Below are 18,684 nucleotides of genomic sequence, written 5' to 3' on the forward strand. Positions count from 1 at the left end.
AATAATCCCATATGACATTATAGAATGAAAGTAAGCATAGTATGCCAGCTTTTTCATTTTTATATCCCCTATGTCTGACAAAATTCGCATTGCAAACAGAGATTTGTTAAGACGCTTCAGTAGTTCTGTGGTGTGCTCCTCCCAGTTGAATTTATTATCAAGCAAGAATTTAACATTGTCCACTTCTTCTATCTTCTTGTCATCGTATGTTCGACATATACTCGTGGAACACCCCTTACAAGTTCTGAACTGCATGTAGCGTGTTTTTTCAAAGTTAAGTGACAAAGAATTGGCTAGGACCCAGTGATTAATATCCACAAATATTTTATTAGCGGATCTTTCTAAGAGTACAATTGATTTGCTGTTTATTGCAATGTTTGTATCATCGGCAAACAAAACGAACTTGGCATCTGGTAATGTTACTGATGAAAGGTCATTGATATACACAAGAAAAGTAAGGGTCCCAAAATGGAACCTTGTGGGACCCCATATGTAATTAGTTCCCAGTTGGACGATGACTGATAGCTTGATACATGTCTCTTTCCTAATAACACCCTTTGTTTCCTGCCAGAGATATAAGATTTGAACCATTTTTCAGCATTTCCTGTTGCACTATAATACTCTAATTTACTTAAAAGGATATTGTGATTTACACAGTCAAATGCCTTTGACAGATCACAAAATATACCAGTTGCTCGCAATTTTTTGTCTAATGAATTAAGCACATTTTCACTGTAAGTGTAGATAGCCATCTCAATATCAGAACCTTTTATAAATCCAAACTGTGACTTTGACAGTGTGTTATTTGAGATAAGATGGTTGTAAAGCCTACTGTACATTACTTTTTCGAAAATTTTTGAGAATGCTGGCGACAGTGAAATTGGACGGAAATTTGATGCTATTTCTTTATCTCCCTTCTTAAACAGTGGGTTAACTTCAGCATATTTCAGCCATTCAGGAAATATTCCACTGATAAATAACTGGTTACACAGATAGGTTTGTTAGGTTTAAGTAGTTCTAAGTTCTAGAGGACTGATGACCTGAGAAGTTAAGTCCAGTAGTGCTCAGAGCCATTTTTTTGTCATCGGTCCCTAAGCCTACATACAACATAATCTAACTTAAACTAACTTACGCTATGGACAACACACACACCCATGCCCAAGGGAGGACTCGAACCTCGGACGTGAGCAGCCGCACGGGCCGTGACAAGGCGCCCTAGACCACGCCGCTACCCCGCGCGGCGCCTCAGCTGGGATCATCCACACTCACGTTGGACTGTTGATGACTAGAAACATGTTGTCTGGTCGGACGAGTCTCATTTCAAATTGTATAGAGTGGATAGACGTGTACGAGTATGGAGACAAGCTAATGAATCCATGGACCCTGCATGTCGGCAGGGGACTGTTCAAGCTGGTGGAGGCTCTGTAATGGGTATGGGGCGTGTGCGGTTGGAGTGATATAGGACCCCTGATTCGTCTAGATACGACTCTGGCAAGTTTACACACAATTAAGCATCCTGTCTGATGATCTGCATCCATTCATCTTCGTTGTGCTTTCGGACAAACTTGGTAAATTTCAGCAGGACAATGCGAGACCCCAAACGTCCAGAATTACTACAGAGCGGCTCCAGGAACACTCTTCTGAGTTTAAACACTTCCGCTGGCCACCAAATTCCCTAGACATAACATCATTGAGCATATCTTGCAAAGTGCTATTCAGAAGAGATCTCCACTCTCTCGTACTCTTACGGATGTCTGGAAAGCCTTTCAGGATTCATTGTGTCAGTTTCCTCCAGAACTACTTCAAACACTAGTCGAGTCCATAATATGGCGTTTTGCGGCAATTCTGCGTGTTCGCTGGGGCCCTACACGATATTAGGCAGGTTTACCAGTTTCTCTATCTCTTCAGTGTATAATCAGGAATGAACACGATAAACAGTCGCGTATCACGTGTATTTTTTTGCATATTGAGCTGGATTTTGGCTACATTACAACTATAATCGAATCGTTTAGTAGTGGTTTTAGACTCAGAAAGTAAGTATACACATGACAAAATGGTCATAAACTGCCCATAGCTCAATTCATACCTCTGTGTGAGTGTGAACTGAGGTATGGACTGTTTAATGTTTATGGACGTTTTAGCAACATGTGTACGTATGTGCTTTCTTTGTCTGCATAATCTGCTACTAAACACGCTGATGGTGGCTATACGTAGCTGAAGTCTAGGTGGATTGGTAATACAATACAGACTGATACTTATCTGTTTGCTGTGTTAATCCCTGACTGCAAATGAAATCTATCTGCTTCTATCAAGTATCGGCAGGTCCGTTTACTTCAATGAAATACTTCCGCCTAGCTAGCTCCTAGCTGCACGGTCCGACGTATTGGTTTACCCTTCCAAGCGCGTGCCCGATCAATCCATTGGCAAAATACAACTAAAACACTAGAAACTTCAAATCGACATCGACGCCTGCGCACAGGAAAGCACTTTCGACACCTCTAAACTTCCCGTGCTGCTAGAATTATTTCGGTTGGTGAGGAACGACAATTCTCTTCCTACGTCTGAAATACACTACGAAAGCACTAACTTCACCCAAGGTGTTACAGACTCCTGCATCGCACGAATGATGTTATGCACTCCCGAAACTCTCCAAGAAGTTATTTAACCATTAGGTATTCCATCCAGTAAGAATCAGGAGCAGAATGTAGTCGCTTTCACTGGCTATTTTATGCCCCCGCTGATGGAGCTTTCAGCAAGATGGTGTTTCCGGGCAGGGTTGGCACAACTTTTACAAATTTCTCTGCAGTGGGAGTCGCAAAATCACACACTTTTAAGCCATCCGTACAGCCTCCAGTCACAGCTCATTTAGGAGTGTTATGATGACAGTCACCCAGCCGTGACGTTCTCCAAAGGTTGCCGGATAACTACTAGTGACAGCATAAAAGAAACACAGGGCCTATAGTTTAATTAATGTGAGTAGTTGGAATGTGAATTACAGAAGGCCATTAGTTATCACGTAGATGCCAAGTACAAACAACAGAGCTAAATGACAAATTTTTTACACAGTAAAACCTAAGAGACTTAAATAGTCACTTAGACGCAAAATCACACAAATCATTTGATGACGATGAGAGTGTAATGGTAGATTGATGGCTTCCTGAAGGACCATAGCTTGGTTGCTTGCAGAATGCGGAGGTAATCAGCTAGGAGTTGTTGTAACCAGTGCTGCTACGTAACTAGCAGTTGTGCTATATTCAATTTTCTCAGTTGATTTTTTAAAAGTTATTGCACCATACCAGTCCAGAAGCGAGTTGAGGCCATCGCAGGGTGAGACAGCGCTCTCCTATGTTGTCTATGTTTGTGGTATACACGGGGTGTAATGGGTATAACTGCAAATATTTTTCTATGCAGTACCTTAATATGTACACAAATTAGTGTGTGGATTGTTTTTTCCTTGCATCCAACGGTCTTGCCACAAACACATCACAAAATTTCAAAAATGTGCGTGAATTCTTATGGGACTTAACTGCTATGGTCATCAGTCCCTGAGCTTACACACTACTTAACCTAAATTATCCTAGGTACAAACACACACACCCATGCCCGAGGGAGGACTCGAACCTCCGCCGGGACCTGCTGCATAGTCCATGATTGCAGCGCTTTAGACGCTCGGTCACAAACTTTACGACCTGATGTTTTCTGGGTGTTTGTAATTGCACCTTTACGCCTGCCAGTATACAGTAACCGTTTTGTGTCCAACATCTACGGTGCTACACCTGACCTGCTGCCCAGGGGAAAATAAGCATTAATGGCTTGCTTGTACCATACATATGCAGAGGTACTACACAACCTAAAAGTACACAGCTTATAACAGCTATAATTATTAATTTGCAAATGATGTAAATTCTGATGTACACACAGTCCTCAGCCACCAACAGAAAAACCTGCCTCACGTTTCTCTTGACAGGACATCCACAACTGCTTTCATCATCAAATATAAAAATCTTCTGTAGTAGTAGCAGTTATTTATTTCTAAAAAGGAAAGCACAACATGTTTTCCGGCTGTATGTCCGATCTTCAGGTTCATATTGAAATGTGAGTCCACAATCTCTGTCATGCATCCTTTGTGGACTCACATTTTAATATGCATCTGAAAATGTGACGTACGTTCTGAAACCGAGTTGTTCTTTCCTTTTTGTAAATAAATATTTCTTACAATTGCAGCGTATTTTATCATTGATGAGAAATATCTGCGCTTATACGCCTTTACACCTTGAATTCCTAGAACATGGTAGAACTTGCTTGGAGCTTGTCGATATCATTCTTTCAGTCACTTTTGTCAGCCGGTAGGTACGGGACTGCTGCCTTGCAAGTGTGCCACCTACTAAATAGTGGCTGAGCTGAAGTTACATGCGCCAATCTCTTTTCGGACACTTGATCGGCATAAGCAAAATGTGCGGTGATTTCAGCGCCGCCTGAGACATGGGCAACGCCAGTGTTTTCCGGAAGCAAACTTATAACATCAGATTTTGGTGTTGATGTCTGCGAGTAGGGAACCAGGCGACCTTATCTGTCTTACTAGAGGGCATGCGCTCCAGGATACAGCTATGAGATTAACGGAAAGATTGGCCCAACACCTGTAGGCTGGAGAACTACTCCTTCGCTCGGGTACTGGCTCTCGATACCTCAATAACCCCCTGAAGAGTACAAGGGGGTTGCCGACAAATGTTTAATTTTTCGAAATTTATGATAAGGTCTTATGGGACCAAACTGCTGAGGTCATCGGTCCTTATGGTTTTTTTTTTTTTTTTTTTTTTTTTTTTTTGTCATCCGTCTACTGACTGGATTGATGCGGCCCGCCACGAATTCCTTTCCTGTGCTAACCTCTTCATCTCAGAGTAGCACTTGCAACCTACATCCTCAATTATTATCTTGACGTATTCCAATCTCTGTCTTCCTACACAGTTTTTGCCCTCTACAGCTCCCTCTAGTACCATGGAAGTCATTCCCTCATGTCTTAGCAGATGTCCTATCACCCCGTCCCTTCTCCTTATCAGTGTTTTCCACATATTCCTTTCCTCTCCGATTCTGCGTAGAACCTCCTCATTCCTTACCTTATCAGTCCACCTAATTTTCAACATTCGTCTATAGCACCACATCTCAAATGCTTCGATTCTCTTCTGTTCCGGTTTTCCCACAGTCCATGTTTCACTACCATACAACACTGTACTCCAGACGTACATCCTCAGATATTTCTTCCTCAAGTTAAGGCCGGTATTTGATATTAGTAGACTTCTCTTGGCCAGAAATGCCTTTTTTGCCATAGCGAGTTTGCTTTTGATGTCCTCCTTGCCCCGTCCGTCATTGGTTATTTTACTGCCTAGGTAGCGGAATTCCTTAACTTCATTGACTTCGTGATCATCAATCCTGATGTTAAGTTTCTCGCTGTTCTCATTTCTACTACTTCTCATTACCTTCGTCTTTCTCCGATTTACTCTCAAACCATACTGTGTACTCATTAGACTGTTCAGCCGGGCGGAGTGGCCGAGCGGTTAAAGGCGCTACAGTCTGGAACCGCACGACCGCTACGGTCGCAGGTTCGAATCCTGCCTCGGGCATGGATGTGTGTGATGTCCTTGGGTTATTTGGGTTTAAGTAGTTCTAAGTTTTAGGGGGACTTATGACCACACCAGTTGAGTCCCATAGTGCTCAGAGCCATTTGAGCCATTAGACTGTTCATTCCGTTCAGCAAATCATTTAATTCTTCTTCACTTTCACTCAGGATAGCAATGTATCATTGATATTCTTTCACCTTGTATTTTAATTCCACTCCTGAACCTTTCTTTTATTTCCATCATTGCTTCCTCGATGTACAGATTGAAGAGTAGGGGCGAAATGCTACAGCCTTGTCTTACACCCTTCTTAATTCGAGCACTTCGTTCTTGATCGTCCACTCTTATTATTCCCTCTTGGTTGTTGTACATATTGTATATGACCCGTCTCTCCCTATAGCTTTCAGAATCTCGAACAGCTTGCACCATTTTATATTGTCGAACGCTTTTTCCAGGTCGACCAATCCTATGAAAGTGTCTTGATTTTTCTTTAGCCTCGCTTCCATTATTAGCCCAACATCAGAATTGCCTCTCTCGTCCCTTTACTTTTCCTAAAGCCAAACTGATCGTCACCTAGCGCATTCTCAGTTTTCTTTTCCATTCTTCTGTATATTATTCTTGTAAGCAGCTTCGATGTATGAGCTGTTAAGGTGATTGTGCGATAATTCTCGCACTTGTCAGCTCTTGCCGTCTTCTGAATTGTCTGGATGATGCTTTTCCGAAAGTCAGATGGTATATCGCCAGACTCATATATTCTACACATCAACGTGAATAGTCGTTTTGTTGCCACTTCCCCCAATGATTTTAGAAATTCTGATGGAGTGTTATCTATCCCTTCTGCCTTATTTGACAGTTAGTCCCCCAAAGCTCTTTTAAATTCCGATTCTAATACTGGATCCCCTATCTCTTCTAAATCGACTCCTGTTTCTTCTTCTATCACATCAGACAAATCTTCACCCTCATAGTGGCTTTCAATGTATTCTTTCCACCTATCTGGTCTCTCCTCTGCATTTAACAGTGGAATTCCCGTTGCACTCTTAATGTTACCACCGTTGCTTTTAATGTCACCAAAGGTTGTTTTGACTTTTCTGTATGCTGAGTCTGTCCTTCCGACAATCATATCTTTTTCGATGTCTTCACATTTTTCCTGCAGCCATTTCGTCTTAGCTTCCCTGCACTTCCTATTTATTTCATTTCTCAGCGACTTGTATTTCTGTATTCCTGATTTTCCCGGAACATGTTTGTACTTCTTCCTATCATCAGTCAACTGAAGTATTTCTTCTGTTACCCATGGTTTCTTCGCAGCCACCTTCTTTGTACCTATGTTTTCCTTCCCAACTTTTGTGATGGCCCTTTTTAGAGATGTCCATTGCTCTTCAACTGTACTGCCTACTGCGCTATTCCTTATTGCTATATCTATAGCGTTAGAGAACTTCAAACGTATCTCGTCATTCCTTAGTACTTCCGTATACCACTTCTTTGCGTATTGATTCTTTCTGACTAATGTCTTGAACTTCAGCCTACTCTTCATCACTACTATATTGTGATCTGAGTCTATATCTGCTCCTGGGTACGCTTTACAATCCAGTATCTGATTTCGAAATCTCTGTCTGACCATGATGTAATCTAATTGAAATCTTCCGGTATCTCCCGGCCTTTTCCAAGTATACCTCCTCCTCTTGTGATTCTTGAACAGGGTATTCGCTATTACTAGCTGAAACTTGTTACAGAACTCAGTTAGTCTTTCTCCTCTTTCATTCCTCGTCCCAAGCCCATATTCTCCCGTAATCTTTTCTTCTACTCCTTCCCCTACAACTGCATTCCAGTCGCCCATGACTATTAGATTTTCGCGTCCTTTTACATACAGCATTACCCTTTCAATATCCTCATACACTTTCTCTGTCTGTTCATCTTCAGCTTTCGACGTCGGCATGTATACCTGAACTATCGTTGTCGGTGTTGGTCTGCTGTCGATTCTGATTAGAACAACCCGGTCACTGAACTGTTCACAGTAACACACCCGCTGCTCTACCTTCCTATTCATAACGAATCCTACACCTGTTATACCATTTTCTGCTTCTGTTGATATTACCCGATACTCATCTGACCGGAAATCCTTGTCTTCCTTCCACTTCACTTCACTGACCCCTACTGTATCTAGATTGAGCCATTGCATTTCCCTTTTCAGATTTTCTAGTTTCCCTACCACGTTCAAGCTTTTGACATTCCACGCCCCGACTCGTAGAACGTTATCCTTTCGTTGATTATTCAATCTTTTTCTCATGGTAACCTCCCCCTTGGCAGTCCCCTCCCGGAGATCCGAATGGGGGACTATTCCGGAATCTTTTGCCAATGGAGAGATCATCATGACACTTCTTCAAATACAGGCCACATGTCCTGTGGATACACGTTACGTGTCTTTAATGCAGTGGTTTCCATTGCCTTCTGCATCCTCATGTCGTTGATCATGCTGATTCTTCCGCCTTTAGGGGTAATTCCCCACCCCTAGGACAAGAGAGTGCCCTGAACCTCTATCCGCTCCTCCGCCCTCTTTGACAAGGCCGTTGGCAGAACGAGGCTGACTTCTTATGCCGGAAGTCTTCGGCCGCCAATGCTGATTATTTATCAAAATTTAAGCAGTGGCGGGGATCGAACCTGGGACCGAAGACATTTCTGATTATGAATCAAAGACGCTACCCCCAGACCACAGGTACACACGCCTTAATCGAACGATAACACACACACCCATGCCCGAGGGAGGACTCGAACCTCCGACGGGGGGAGCCGCGCGAACTGTGACAATACGCCCGAGACCACGCGGCAATACAGCGCGGCGAGAAATACTTTGCAAGCTTCAAGCACATCTTTTCCTTTTCAGTCCTCTGACTGGTTTGTTGCGACCCGCCACGAATTCCTCTCTCCATCTCAGAGTAGCACTTGCAACCTATGTCCTCAATTATTTGTTGAAAGTATTCCAATCTCTGTCTTCTTCTACAGTACTTGCCCTCTAGATCTCCCTCTACTACCACAGACGTCATTCCCTCAAGTCTTAAAAAATGTTCTATCATCCTGCCCCTCCTCCTTGTCAGTGTTTTCCAGATATTCTTTTCCTCTCCGATTCTATGCAGAACCTCCTCACTCCTTATGTTATCAATATACCTAATTTTCAACATTCGTCTGTAAAATCATATCTCAAACGCTTCAATTCACTTCTCTTTTCCAACAGCCCATGTTCACTACCATAAAATGCTGTTTTCCAAACGTACGTTCTCAGAAACTTCATCCTCAAGGTAAGGCGTATGTTTGATGTTAATAGATTTCTCTTGGCCAGGAATGATATTCATTCCATTGGTAGTCTGCTTTTGATGTCCTCCTTCCTCCGTCCACCATTGGTTATGCTTCCTGGGTTGTAGAATTCCTTAACTTCATCTACTTCGTAAGCACCAATCGTTATGTTAAGTTTCTCGCTGTTATCATTTATTCTACTCCTCATTACTTTCCTCTTTCTTCGATTTGCTCTCAGTACTTATTCTATACTAATCAGACTCATCATTTCAGTCAACAGATGATCTAATTCTTCTTCACTTTCTGTCAGACAGAAATGTCATCAGCGACTCTTCTCACTGATATCCTTTCACCTTGAATTTTAATTCCACTCATGAGCCTTTATTTTATTTCCCTCATTGCTTCTTCGCTGTAGAGATTGAACAGTAAGGGGCGAAAGACTACACACCTGTCTTACACCTTTTCTAATCCGAGCACTTCATTCTTCGTCGTCCACTCTTATTTTTCCCTCTTGACTCTTGAACATATTGTATAATACCTGTCTCTTCCTATAGCGTATGCATATTTTTCTAATAATTTCGAAGATCTTGCACCATTTCACATTGTCAACCGCATTTTACAGGTCTACAAATTTTATAAATGTGTCTTGATTTTTGTTGTGTACATAGTTCCGCGTAGTCAGCGCGTACACAACTTTCCCACTAGAGCGCACCCCGCTAAGCACAACAGCGCAGGCGCAGCGCTCGTCCGTCTCCGCACTACTAGATGGCGCTGTCATAGAGACAGACCAAATTCTGCTTCCGCCGATCCGCGTATTAATATGTAACGCAGCCATTGAGATTACTGCTAACTTAGAACCTTTTCTCCTCGCGGATCACACTCGCGCAGTGATACATGAACGCGCGAGGTATTATGACGAGTGTACAGACCTCCGATTGGTCAGTCTGCATTAGTCTGTACCAGTCTGCATTTGTCTGCAACAGTCTGTACGAGTACTACATTTGTCTGTACCCGTCTATAGTCAAGTTTCAGTCTGCGCCCAATAAGATTACCATATTCCTGTACATAGCCATGAAGATAAATGTATAGACACTTTTGTCAAGTATCAGAGATATCTGTGAGAATAAGATTAACACACCAATACCAAAGGAACTTCAGATTGTCAGATGGCATCCAGAAACGGGTTAAGTAATTTTTATGCTTGTTATTATTTTAATAAATGTGTGTGAAAACTAATCAAGTTCTGTTTAAAGTTGGTCACCATCAATCTGCTACTCTAAGCGTGCAAGTGGCATTTCTATCGTCTGACCTAACGGCAGAAGATAAACACGCCACGATAAGACCACGAGATATATTGCTGATATTCGCCTACTTCGTTAGAGCGTGTGATGTAACAAAGTGAAAGTGATTTCGTTATTCAATGGAAAAGTTGGAATTTGAGATTTCGCTTACTGTTTTATCAATCACAATTGGCGTAAGAATCATGGATTGAACATTGTCATAAAATATTGCGTTATGAAATGTGAATAGTCTTTAAGTGCAGTTTCGCGTGGCTTGAAGCAGTCACAGCTAGCTTGCTATTGATTAAGAAATTGCATTATCGCCTTTCTAATTACTTCATGATCTTAGGTACGATCATACCCGGTTGTGAAGTTAGTGTTATGAATAAACAATTTACTAAGGGACCAGAAAGTTCTTAAGGCTCAAAACCAGCTGTAACATCACACAAAAGGGAAATTCAATATTAAAGCTGATGCAAGAAGACGATAAAACAGTTTTCTTCTTGTCAATGTAACACGCACATTTGACTGCTGATCTTGGTGTCTGTAATCTTAGCAAAATGCATAATTAAAATGAAAATAATACTGAGATTATGATAGGAATGAGCACTGCTAAATGATCCAATATTTCCAGAACAAATATTTATTATAACTAAAACATATACCGTACCTTAAGCTTAATACTACAATGACGGTAGATTTTTATGTCCATTTCATGTTCATTGAGCGCTCTTTCATATAGCCATTGTCCTCTAGAGTCGCTCGTGCGTCGTCACGATAAGTTATAACAGTTCTCATTTTCACACTTCACTCAGACGGAACACGTTTTTATTTATTTAGTAAAAAATTAGATCAGACCGCCACAAATGTGCGTCCGTCTTACTTAAGAAAAACAGTACAAGTCTTTACTGCTCAAGGCTTCATTTGTTCTCCAGCGAACAAAATAGTGAAGGATCGCGTATCTATCCGTATTTTTCTGTTTATTTTGCCGCCCAAAGACGACGAATTACATTATTTAGAAAATTCCACCGTCGCTATGCGACGCCTTATTAAACGGTAATCATTCTTTATAAACAAGTATTTGCCTTCTGGCTGAAAGTATTAACTATTTGCTGTTTTAATGAAGCCAAAAATAGCGAATGTCACTAGCGACAAGTCAAATAATCTGATGGTGTGTGTACTGAAGGTCTTACAGTACGCACACCGCAATTTTTCTTTAGTGTTGCTTCCACTATCAATCGCAACGTCAGAATTGCCTCTCCGGTGCTTTTACCTTTTCTGAAGTCAAAGTGATAGCCATCTAAGACATCCTCAATTTACAATGTTAAAGTGGCATTATTAGAGAGGTAGAGTGCATGGCAAGTGTCCGGTTGTTGCAGTGCCGCCCGACATCCTGGACCAGCCGACGAGCACGGACCTGGTGGTGCGCGAGGGCGACAACGTGACGCTGCGCTGCGCCGCCACCGGCTCGCCGCAGCCCACCATCACGTGGCGGCGCGAGGGCGGCGAGCCCATCCCCGCGCCCGACGGCGGACAAGGTAGCCAGCCAGCCGGCGGCCGCTAATTGTCTGTCTGAGGCGCCGCCGCTCGGCCGTGAACGCGCATGCGCCGCCCGCGCCTCACGGCGAGTGCGTCCTTTAGTGATTATCCCTGCCGGCACCACTCGGCTGCGGCGCCGCGTTAATGAGGTGTTCGCAACGAAATGGGCAGTGTCCGCAAGCTGCCTCTCAAATGGGAACGCGCCGCCGTCTGTGTAGGCAGCGTGATGCCCTCCTGCGCTGCTCTGCGGAGACGTGTACTCAACTCCTCTGCATACGCGGGTGCAGTGTGACACCATTCGTTACAAATAGGAGCAGCAGCGCTGTTAACGAGGCGACTCCGCCGACACGGTAGCCTAGTACACTCATGTGCAGAAAGTAGCGGAACACCTTGAACGAATAGAGATAGGACGTTCATATTCAGAGGACTTGTACATTAGTTCCGCAGAAGTGATTAGCATTTGAACCAAGTAGGCCCGTGGGCAACTATACCTTCCAGTATAATGTGCATGCGGCTCTCGTTGTCGCTATAAACGTTAGGTAATGGGCCAGTGTGACTTGAGCAGACCTTGCAGGATGTATCGCAGACTTATGAGCGAATCATACCGTCAAAACAGTGAGTTTGTAATAGGGCGCATTACCGGCATGAGAGAATGTGATGCATACATCTGGGAAATTGCTGCTCTGGTGGGATTTCAGCAGTGCAACGGATGTGTGCCGAATGGTTCACGGAAGGCCGTAGAACACGACGAGATGCCTTTCGGCCGGAGTTTTGGGTCCTCCCTCGGGCATGGGAGTGTGTGTTGCTCTTAGCATAAGGTAGTTTACGTATTGTGTAAGACTAGGGACCGATGACCTCAGCTGTTTGGTCCCTTAGAAACTCACACAGATTTGAACATTTTGAACTACGAGATGCGTCAGGTAACACCACCTAGACAACCCACGAGGAGACTCATACCTCGTCCGAATGGCACTGTGGGAGAGATCTGTGTCCTCCTCGGCTCTGGCGCAAGAGTAAAACAGTGAAACACTTCGTACGCTATCAGAGGTGACAGACCGTCGCCGTTTAGTACGGCATGGAAAACGTGCGCGTCGTTCATTTCTCCGCTTACCTTTCACGAATGTACAGAAATGTGCTAGACGGCAATGGTGTACAAAACGCCATTAGTGGCGATAGTAATGGCATGAGATAGTGTTTTCGGAAGGATCTAGGTTCTGTTTGTTTGAAAATGAAGGCTGCATTTTGTTTCGCCGCAGGCAGAGGGAGTGGCATCACAATGATTGCATTTTCTCAAGACATACAACGCCATCTCAAGGCCTTATTGTGTGGAGTGCTATTGCGTACAATTACAAATCACAGTACATGAAAGACATCCTGCGACCTGTAGCCACACCTTTTGTATCGCGCCTAGATAGGCGGTGCGTGGATCTACTCCTGTGAATTGCTTCTGTTATATGGGCCGAGAGTGAAGGAAGAGACTAGGAGCAGGAGAGGTGAAGCACTTCGGTATTGGATGTTACTTTAACGCTTTTAATAGAGTAAATATCAAATGCATACATAACTTTGGGTAAGATGAGCACGTGGGTGTGAAGCTATAGTCCATGTCTAATCTTGTGAAGTTACGATGACTGGTCTGTATAACCTCAAAACTAACAAATACTCGTTGTTATCCAAACTGTAACGGAACATAACTAATACAAAGTCTCAATAGCAAGCTAGCCCACTCGGTAGTAGAAGCGATATTTCCAGACCGTTTGCTCTTGATGAAATGGGCGAAATCAAGACGGCATTCGCTGAGCTCCACAGCGTCGGCCAGAGGGCGCTGTGGTCGGCGTAGTTTGTCTTCCCTCGTAGTCCCAACTTACGAGAGCGGGCACCAACGTTGCGGCATCGTTACTATCGACGCCACAGTACCCTCTCTGCACAACACCCCAGACGCCATTTTTCAACAAGACAATGCACGACCGTATGGTGCCTCACGAAAACGTGCCTTCTTGGTGTCACGGGATGTCAACGTTTAGACCTGGCCCGCTAGATGACCGGGGTCGTCACCAATTGAAAAGGTGTGGGATGTGGTGAAATGACCTGTGCAGCGCTGTGACCCAGTGGGAACCACCGCACATCAACTTTGAACCTGGTGAATGGAGCATGGTTCGCTATACCACAAAACGCCATTCCCGTCTCATACGCCTCGATGCCATCATGCATCAGGGCCCGCGGTGGATCCTGTGCCTACTATACAACAGGATACATGCTGAACCGAGGTTGGAAATGGTTATCATTTGTGCATAACACACTAATGTACATATCCTGTGAATATAAATGTCCTATTTATAGTCGTTTCTGCTGAACATGAGTGTATATACCATATTTCATACAAGTGTGACGATATTAAGCTGATTTTGTGTTTATCTTTTGACGATATCCTATGCTCCGTTTTTAAAAGAGATCTGAAGACGATCTTTGCTGACCGAAACCTGTAGTATGAGGATCTAACAAATTTGTGATCAGAGACGAAAACAGAGAAATGTATTCTGCAATTTCTAGATCGCTGCTCTACTCGTGACCGTGTCGCGGCTTGTGAAATATTTTGTCCTCGCCTTCTTTCATATTTCTCCCCACTATGTTTCCTATAATGATGGTTTCGATTGCCGGCTGATGGCATCAAAAGAAGCGCTCGGAGAGTTTTCTGCATGGAGACAGTAAACCTGTTTTTATTTCCTGGCAGTGCTGTAGCGCAGGGCACTCTGCAAGATTGACTTTAACCGACACGTATGGCTTTCGCAAAAACGGCTATGCGGGAAAAATTTAAAGAATTCAGAAACAAGATACTACCACCTGAGGTATCGATATTTCTATTTCGATGTTGTTTCGATCATTACTCCTAAACTTGGTTCGGTGTAGCTCCTCATTCTTAACGCCAGTTATCTTCTTCACCTCAACTTCTTCCATCAACTGTCTGCGTAGTAAACTTACCTTCACCTGCAGTTTTCAAAAAATATTCTATCTATTCGATGTACTAGTTCTTCAAGGCTTTTGCAATTCTTACTCGATCAAACAATCTCGTCATTATTCCCAAGTGCTCAAACCATCTCAAGCACAACTGCCTCCTGTAGTAGCACATCTCAAAGTCTACTAAATGTTTGATTTACATATCTCCCATAGCCATTATTTCATATTCATACAGAGCTTGAAACGTGGCATTTGTTACTCTTTTTGTGATTTCGGGGTCTATATTAGCTGGAAAGCACCCATTTCTTTTCATAGAAAGCCCTTTTGATACGTCTAGTAATTGTTACTTTGTGTTTGTCGCATATTTGTTCTTCACCAACTTGTATGCATCTTATATTTGTCAGCTACCATTCGATTCATTCTATTTACAGCCCCACTCAATTTTTGACCACTTTTGGTTACCATTTGCGTATCATCAGCTGATATTTTTGCCCGTGGAATACAGCATTTATATACAGCATTTCAATCAAAGCACCCAATTAGTTCGAGGAGTCACTAGTTGGCCTAGATGGCACCGAAATGAAACAAAGCCTGAAATATTTAATCCTTGTTCGAAAATTTCTTCAGAGAAGAGTATGATAGTGCCAAATACTTCATCTCAGGGTACCACTTGCGCCAAACCTTCTCAGTTGTTTTTTGGATATATTACAGTCTCTGTCTCATTTACAGTTACAACCCTCTACAGTTCCCTCTAGTGCCACGTAATATAGACCCTCTTATTCAATAATCCCATCTCTTCTACTTGTCAGTGGTTTTGACATACAGCTCATCGTTTCCTTTATATACATAGTAGGCGTTGAATGCCATTCTCTATCTCCTAAACTTCTGCTTGTCACTTCAGCACGTATACATGAATTATTGTTGCTAGCGTTTATTTGCTATTTATTCTACAGGAATAGCCTTATTACTGAACTGAGTAATTCACTCTCCACCCAGTCTTAATGTTCATGTGAAATTCCATTCCTGTTGTACCATTTTCCTCTGTTTCTGATATTATCCTAAATTTCTTTGTCCAGACATCACTAACTTCTTTTCATTTCATTTCACTTTACTGGCCACCACTACTCTTAGAATCAACCTTTGCATGTTCCTTTCTTAGATTTACTAGCTACTCTACCATTTTCGATGTTCTATCATTCCACACTCTGAAACGTAGAATTTTATCGCATCGTGGGTTATTCTTTTCTTTTCTCGTAGTCACCTTTTTTACCAGTCCCCTCCCTCAGATCCTAATGGAGGACTATTCCAGAATCTTTCACCAGGGAGAGATCATCATGAAACTTTTTTAGTTACGCTCCACATCTGTTGTGTATACACTATATGTATCTTCAATGGATTGGAGTCCATTGTCTTCTGCTTCCTCCTGCCGTTGATAATTTCTGACTGTTTCGCGTTTTAAGTGCAGTTTCCGCACCCAAAGGGCAAGAGGGGATCGTAAACGTCCATCCTTCCTCCGTCCGCTCTGACAAATCGGTTGGCAGAACGCTGGTGTTACGCTATAGAGGAGGTCTTCGGCCGCTATTACCGGTAGTCTGTATTCAAAATTCTGGTAGTGGCTGGGGAAAAGAGGTCCGTCTTTTAACAAGAACCTAACGTTGATCTCTAGATGAACAGAGAGTCACACGATTGGAAGGAAGAAGCAGATTATACCAGGGTAAGAAGGACAGCAGATTTTTCACACTGACGTCCATTTGTTGTAGGATGATGGAAGATAGCCACGCGGAGTGGCCGTGCGGTTAGAGGTGCCTGTCACTGACTGCGCGGCCCCTCCCGCCGGAGGTTCGCGTCCTCCCTCTGGCATGGGCGTGTGTGTTGTTCTTAGCATAGGTCAGTTTAAGTTAGTTTAAGTAGTGTGTAAGCCTAGGGACCGATGACCTCAGCAGCTCGGTCCCTTTAAGCATTTGTTGGAAGAGATATTTGTCACATTCTGGAGACCGAATCATTTATAGGGAACAACGGGGGTCAAGTGAAACTGAACTTGTCCTGTTCTACGAAGGCAGTCGTAAGGTCTGTGGAAAGATACTGCAACCCTCGTAAGTCTATAACTGATTATTTGCGTTAATCACAGACGAATAAATATTAGCGAATACTGGTTCCGGAGATAGTATTTTCCTTCCGAAGTTACTCTGTAGCCAACCTGAAAATATCTAAAGATATCTGGTCACGTCAGAAACCAGTAAACACACGGAACTGCGTCTAAAACTATTATATATTACTTCCTCAGTGCCGGCCGCGGTGGCCGTGCGGTTCTAGCACTGCAGTCCGGAACCGCGGGGCTGCTACGGTCGCAGGTTCGAATCCTGCCTCGGGCATGGATGTGTGTGATGTGCTTAGGTTAGTTAGGTTTAAGTAGTTCTAAGTTCTAGGGGACTGATGACCTAAGATGTTAAGTCCCATAGTGCTCAGAGCCATTTGAACCATTTGAACTTCCTCAGTTTTTTAACGGAATCCTGGAGTATGTGGGTAGAGAAAGCAAGGTTGATGTTTCCTGATTTCTAGGAGACCTCTGCTACAGTTCTGAGCTGCCGCTTGTCAAACTGTGGAATATCGGGACAAATATGTGGCACGATTGACGATTTGCACACAAACAGCTTCTAGAATATAGTTTTTAATGACGAAACACCCTTGGAAGCGAAATCAATATCAGATCTACCCCAAGGAAATTCCTAATAACGTTACCGTTCATTATATATTGAAAAGACTTGGAAGATAACGCTGTTAGCTGCCTCAAGTTGAGCACAGATGATGCTCTTGCATATAAGAAAGTTGCCTTGAGTGAAATCTGGACAAAGACATTTTTTGTAATGACTCACAGATAAATCACAAAATAAATAAGCGCGTTGTAACATTTGTAAATAAATTATCTGACCGTCAGTATCCGGAATCCTATGTAATGCGGAACTGACAACTAGATAACACAGGAGATAGAACACCTAGTACGACATACTGTCTTAGAGTTAGAGGAGGAATAACAGCACCGTGTCCCGTCTGGAATGCTCAGTGACTTTGAACGTGGACTGTTCATTGGCTGTCACTTGAGTAGCCCATCAGGAACATTTCAGTCCTTCTGTTCGACTGCTAATGAAGTGTCAGAGAAGTTAAAACATAAAAGGACGGCAGCAACTGAACCACGATCAGACAGACCTCATTTACTGTGCTGGGGTTTCGTAGCCTGTCGAACGGAGTTGCGGCTGTTATGCCAGATTAGTTAAGTTAATAGGTCTGACATATAAGAATACCCAGACTCCTAAAGGGATAGCTAGCAAAGTAAGTAATATTTAAAGATACACTGAAGCGCCAAAGAAACTGGTATAGGCATGCGTATTCAAATACAGAGATATGCAAACAGGCAGAATACGACGCTGCTGTCGGCAGCAACTATATGACAACAAGTGTCTGACGCAGTTGTTAGATCGGTTACTGCTGCTACAATGGCAGTTTATGAAGATTTAAGTGAGTTTGAACGTTGTATTCTAGTTGGCGCTTCAGGGATGGGACCCAGACTCTCTGAGGTGCGAATTTTTCCGTACAACCATTTCATGAGTGTCCAATGAATATCAGGAATCCGGTAAAACGTCAGATTTCCGACATCGCTGCGGGAAAAGATCCTGCAAGAACGGGACCAACGATGATTGAAGAGAATCATTCAACGTGACAGAAGTGCAATGCTTCCGCCAATGCTGCAGATTTCAACTTTGGGCTGTGATCTAGTGTCAGCGTGCGAACCGTTCAACGGAACATCATCGATATGGGTCTTCGGAGCCTTGATGATTCACGATACAAAGCTTTACGACTCGCCTGTGCCCGTCGACACCAACATTGGACTGTTGATGACTAGAAACATGTTGCCTGGTCAGACGAGTCTAGTTTCAAATTGTATCGAGCAAATGGGCGTTTACGGGTATGGAGACAACCTCATGAACCATGGTCCCTGGATGACAGCAGGGGACTGTTTA

The 18,684-nt window shown here is 43.2% G+C and overlaps 1 protein-coding gene across 1 annotated transcript in view; it reads left to right on the forward strand.

Moving 5' to 3' along the window:
* LOC124795931 (protein CEPU-1-like) overlaps positions 1-18,684 on the forward strand; it is a 383,857-nt gene that overhangs the window by 289,892 nt on the left and 75,281 nt on the right. Inside the window, exon 4 of the mRNA XM_047260012.1 lies at positions 11,557-11,715. Within this exon, the coding sequence (XP_047115968.1) occupies positions 11,557-11,715 (159 nt within the window). The remainder of the gene's footprint in view (positions 1-11,556; positions 11,716-18,684) is intronic.

This window comes from Schistocerca piceifrons, chromosome 4 (assembly GCF_021461385.2).
Source record: "Schistocerca piceifrons isolate TAMUIC-IGC-003096 chromosome 4, iqSchPice1.1, whole genome shotgun sequence".
NCBI lineage: Eukaryota > Metazoa > Arthropoda > Insecta > Orthoptera > Acrididae > Schistocerca > Schistocerca piceifrons.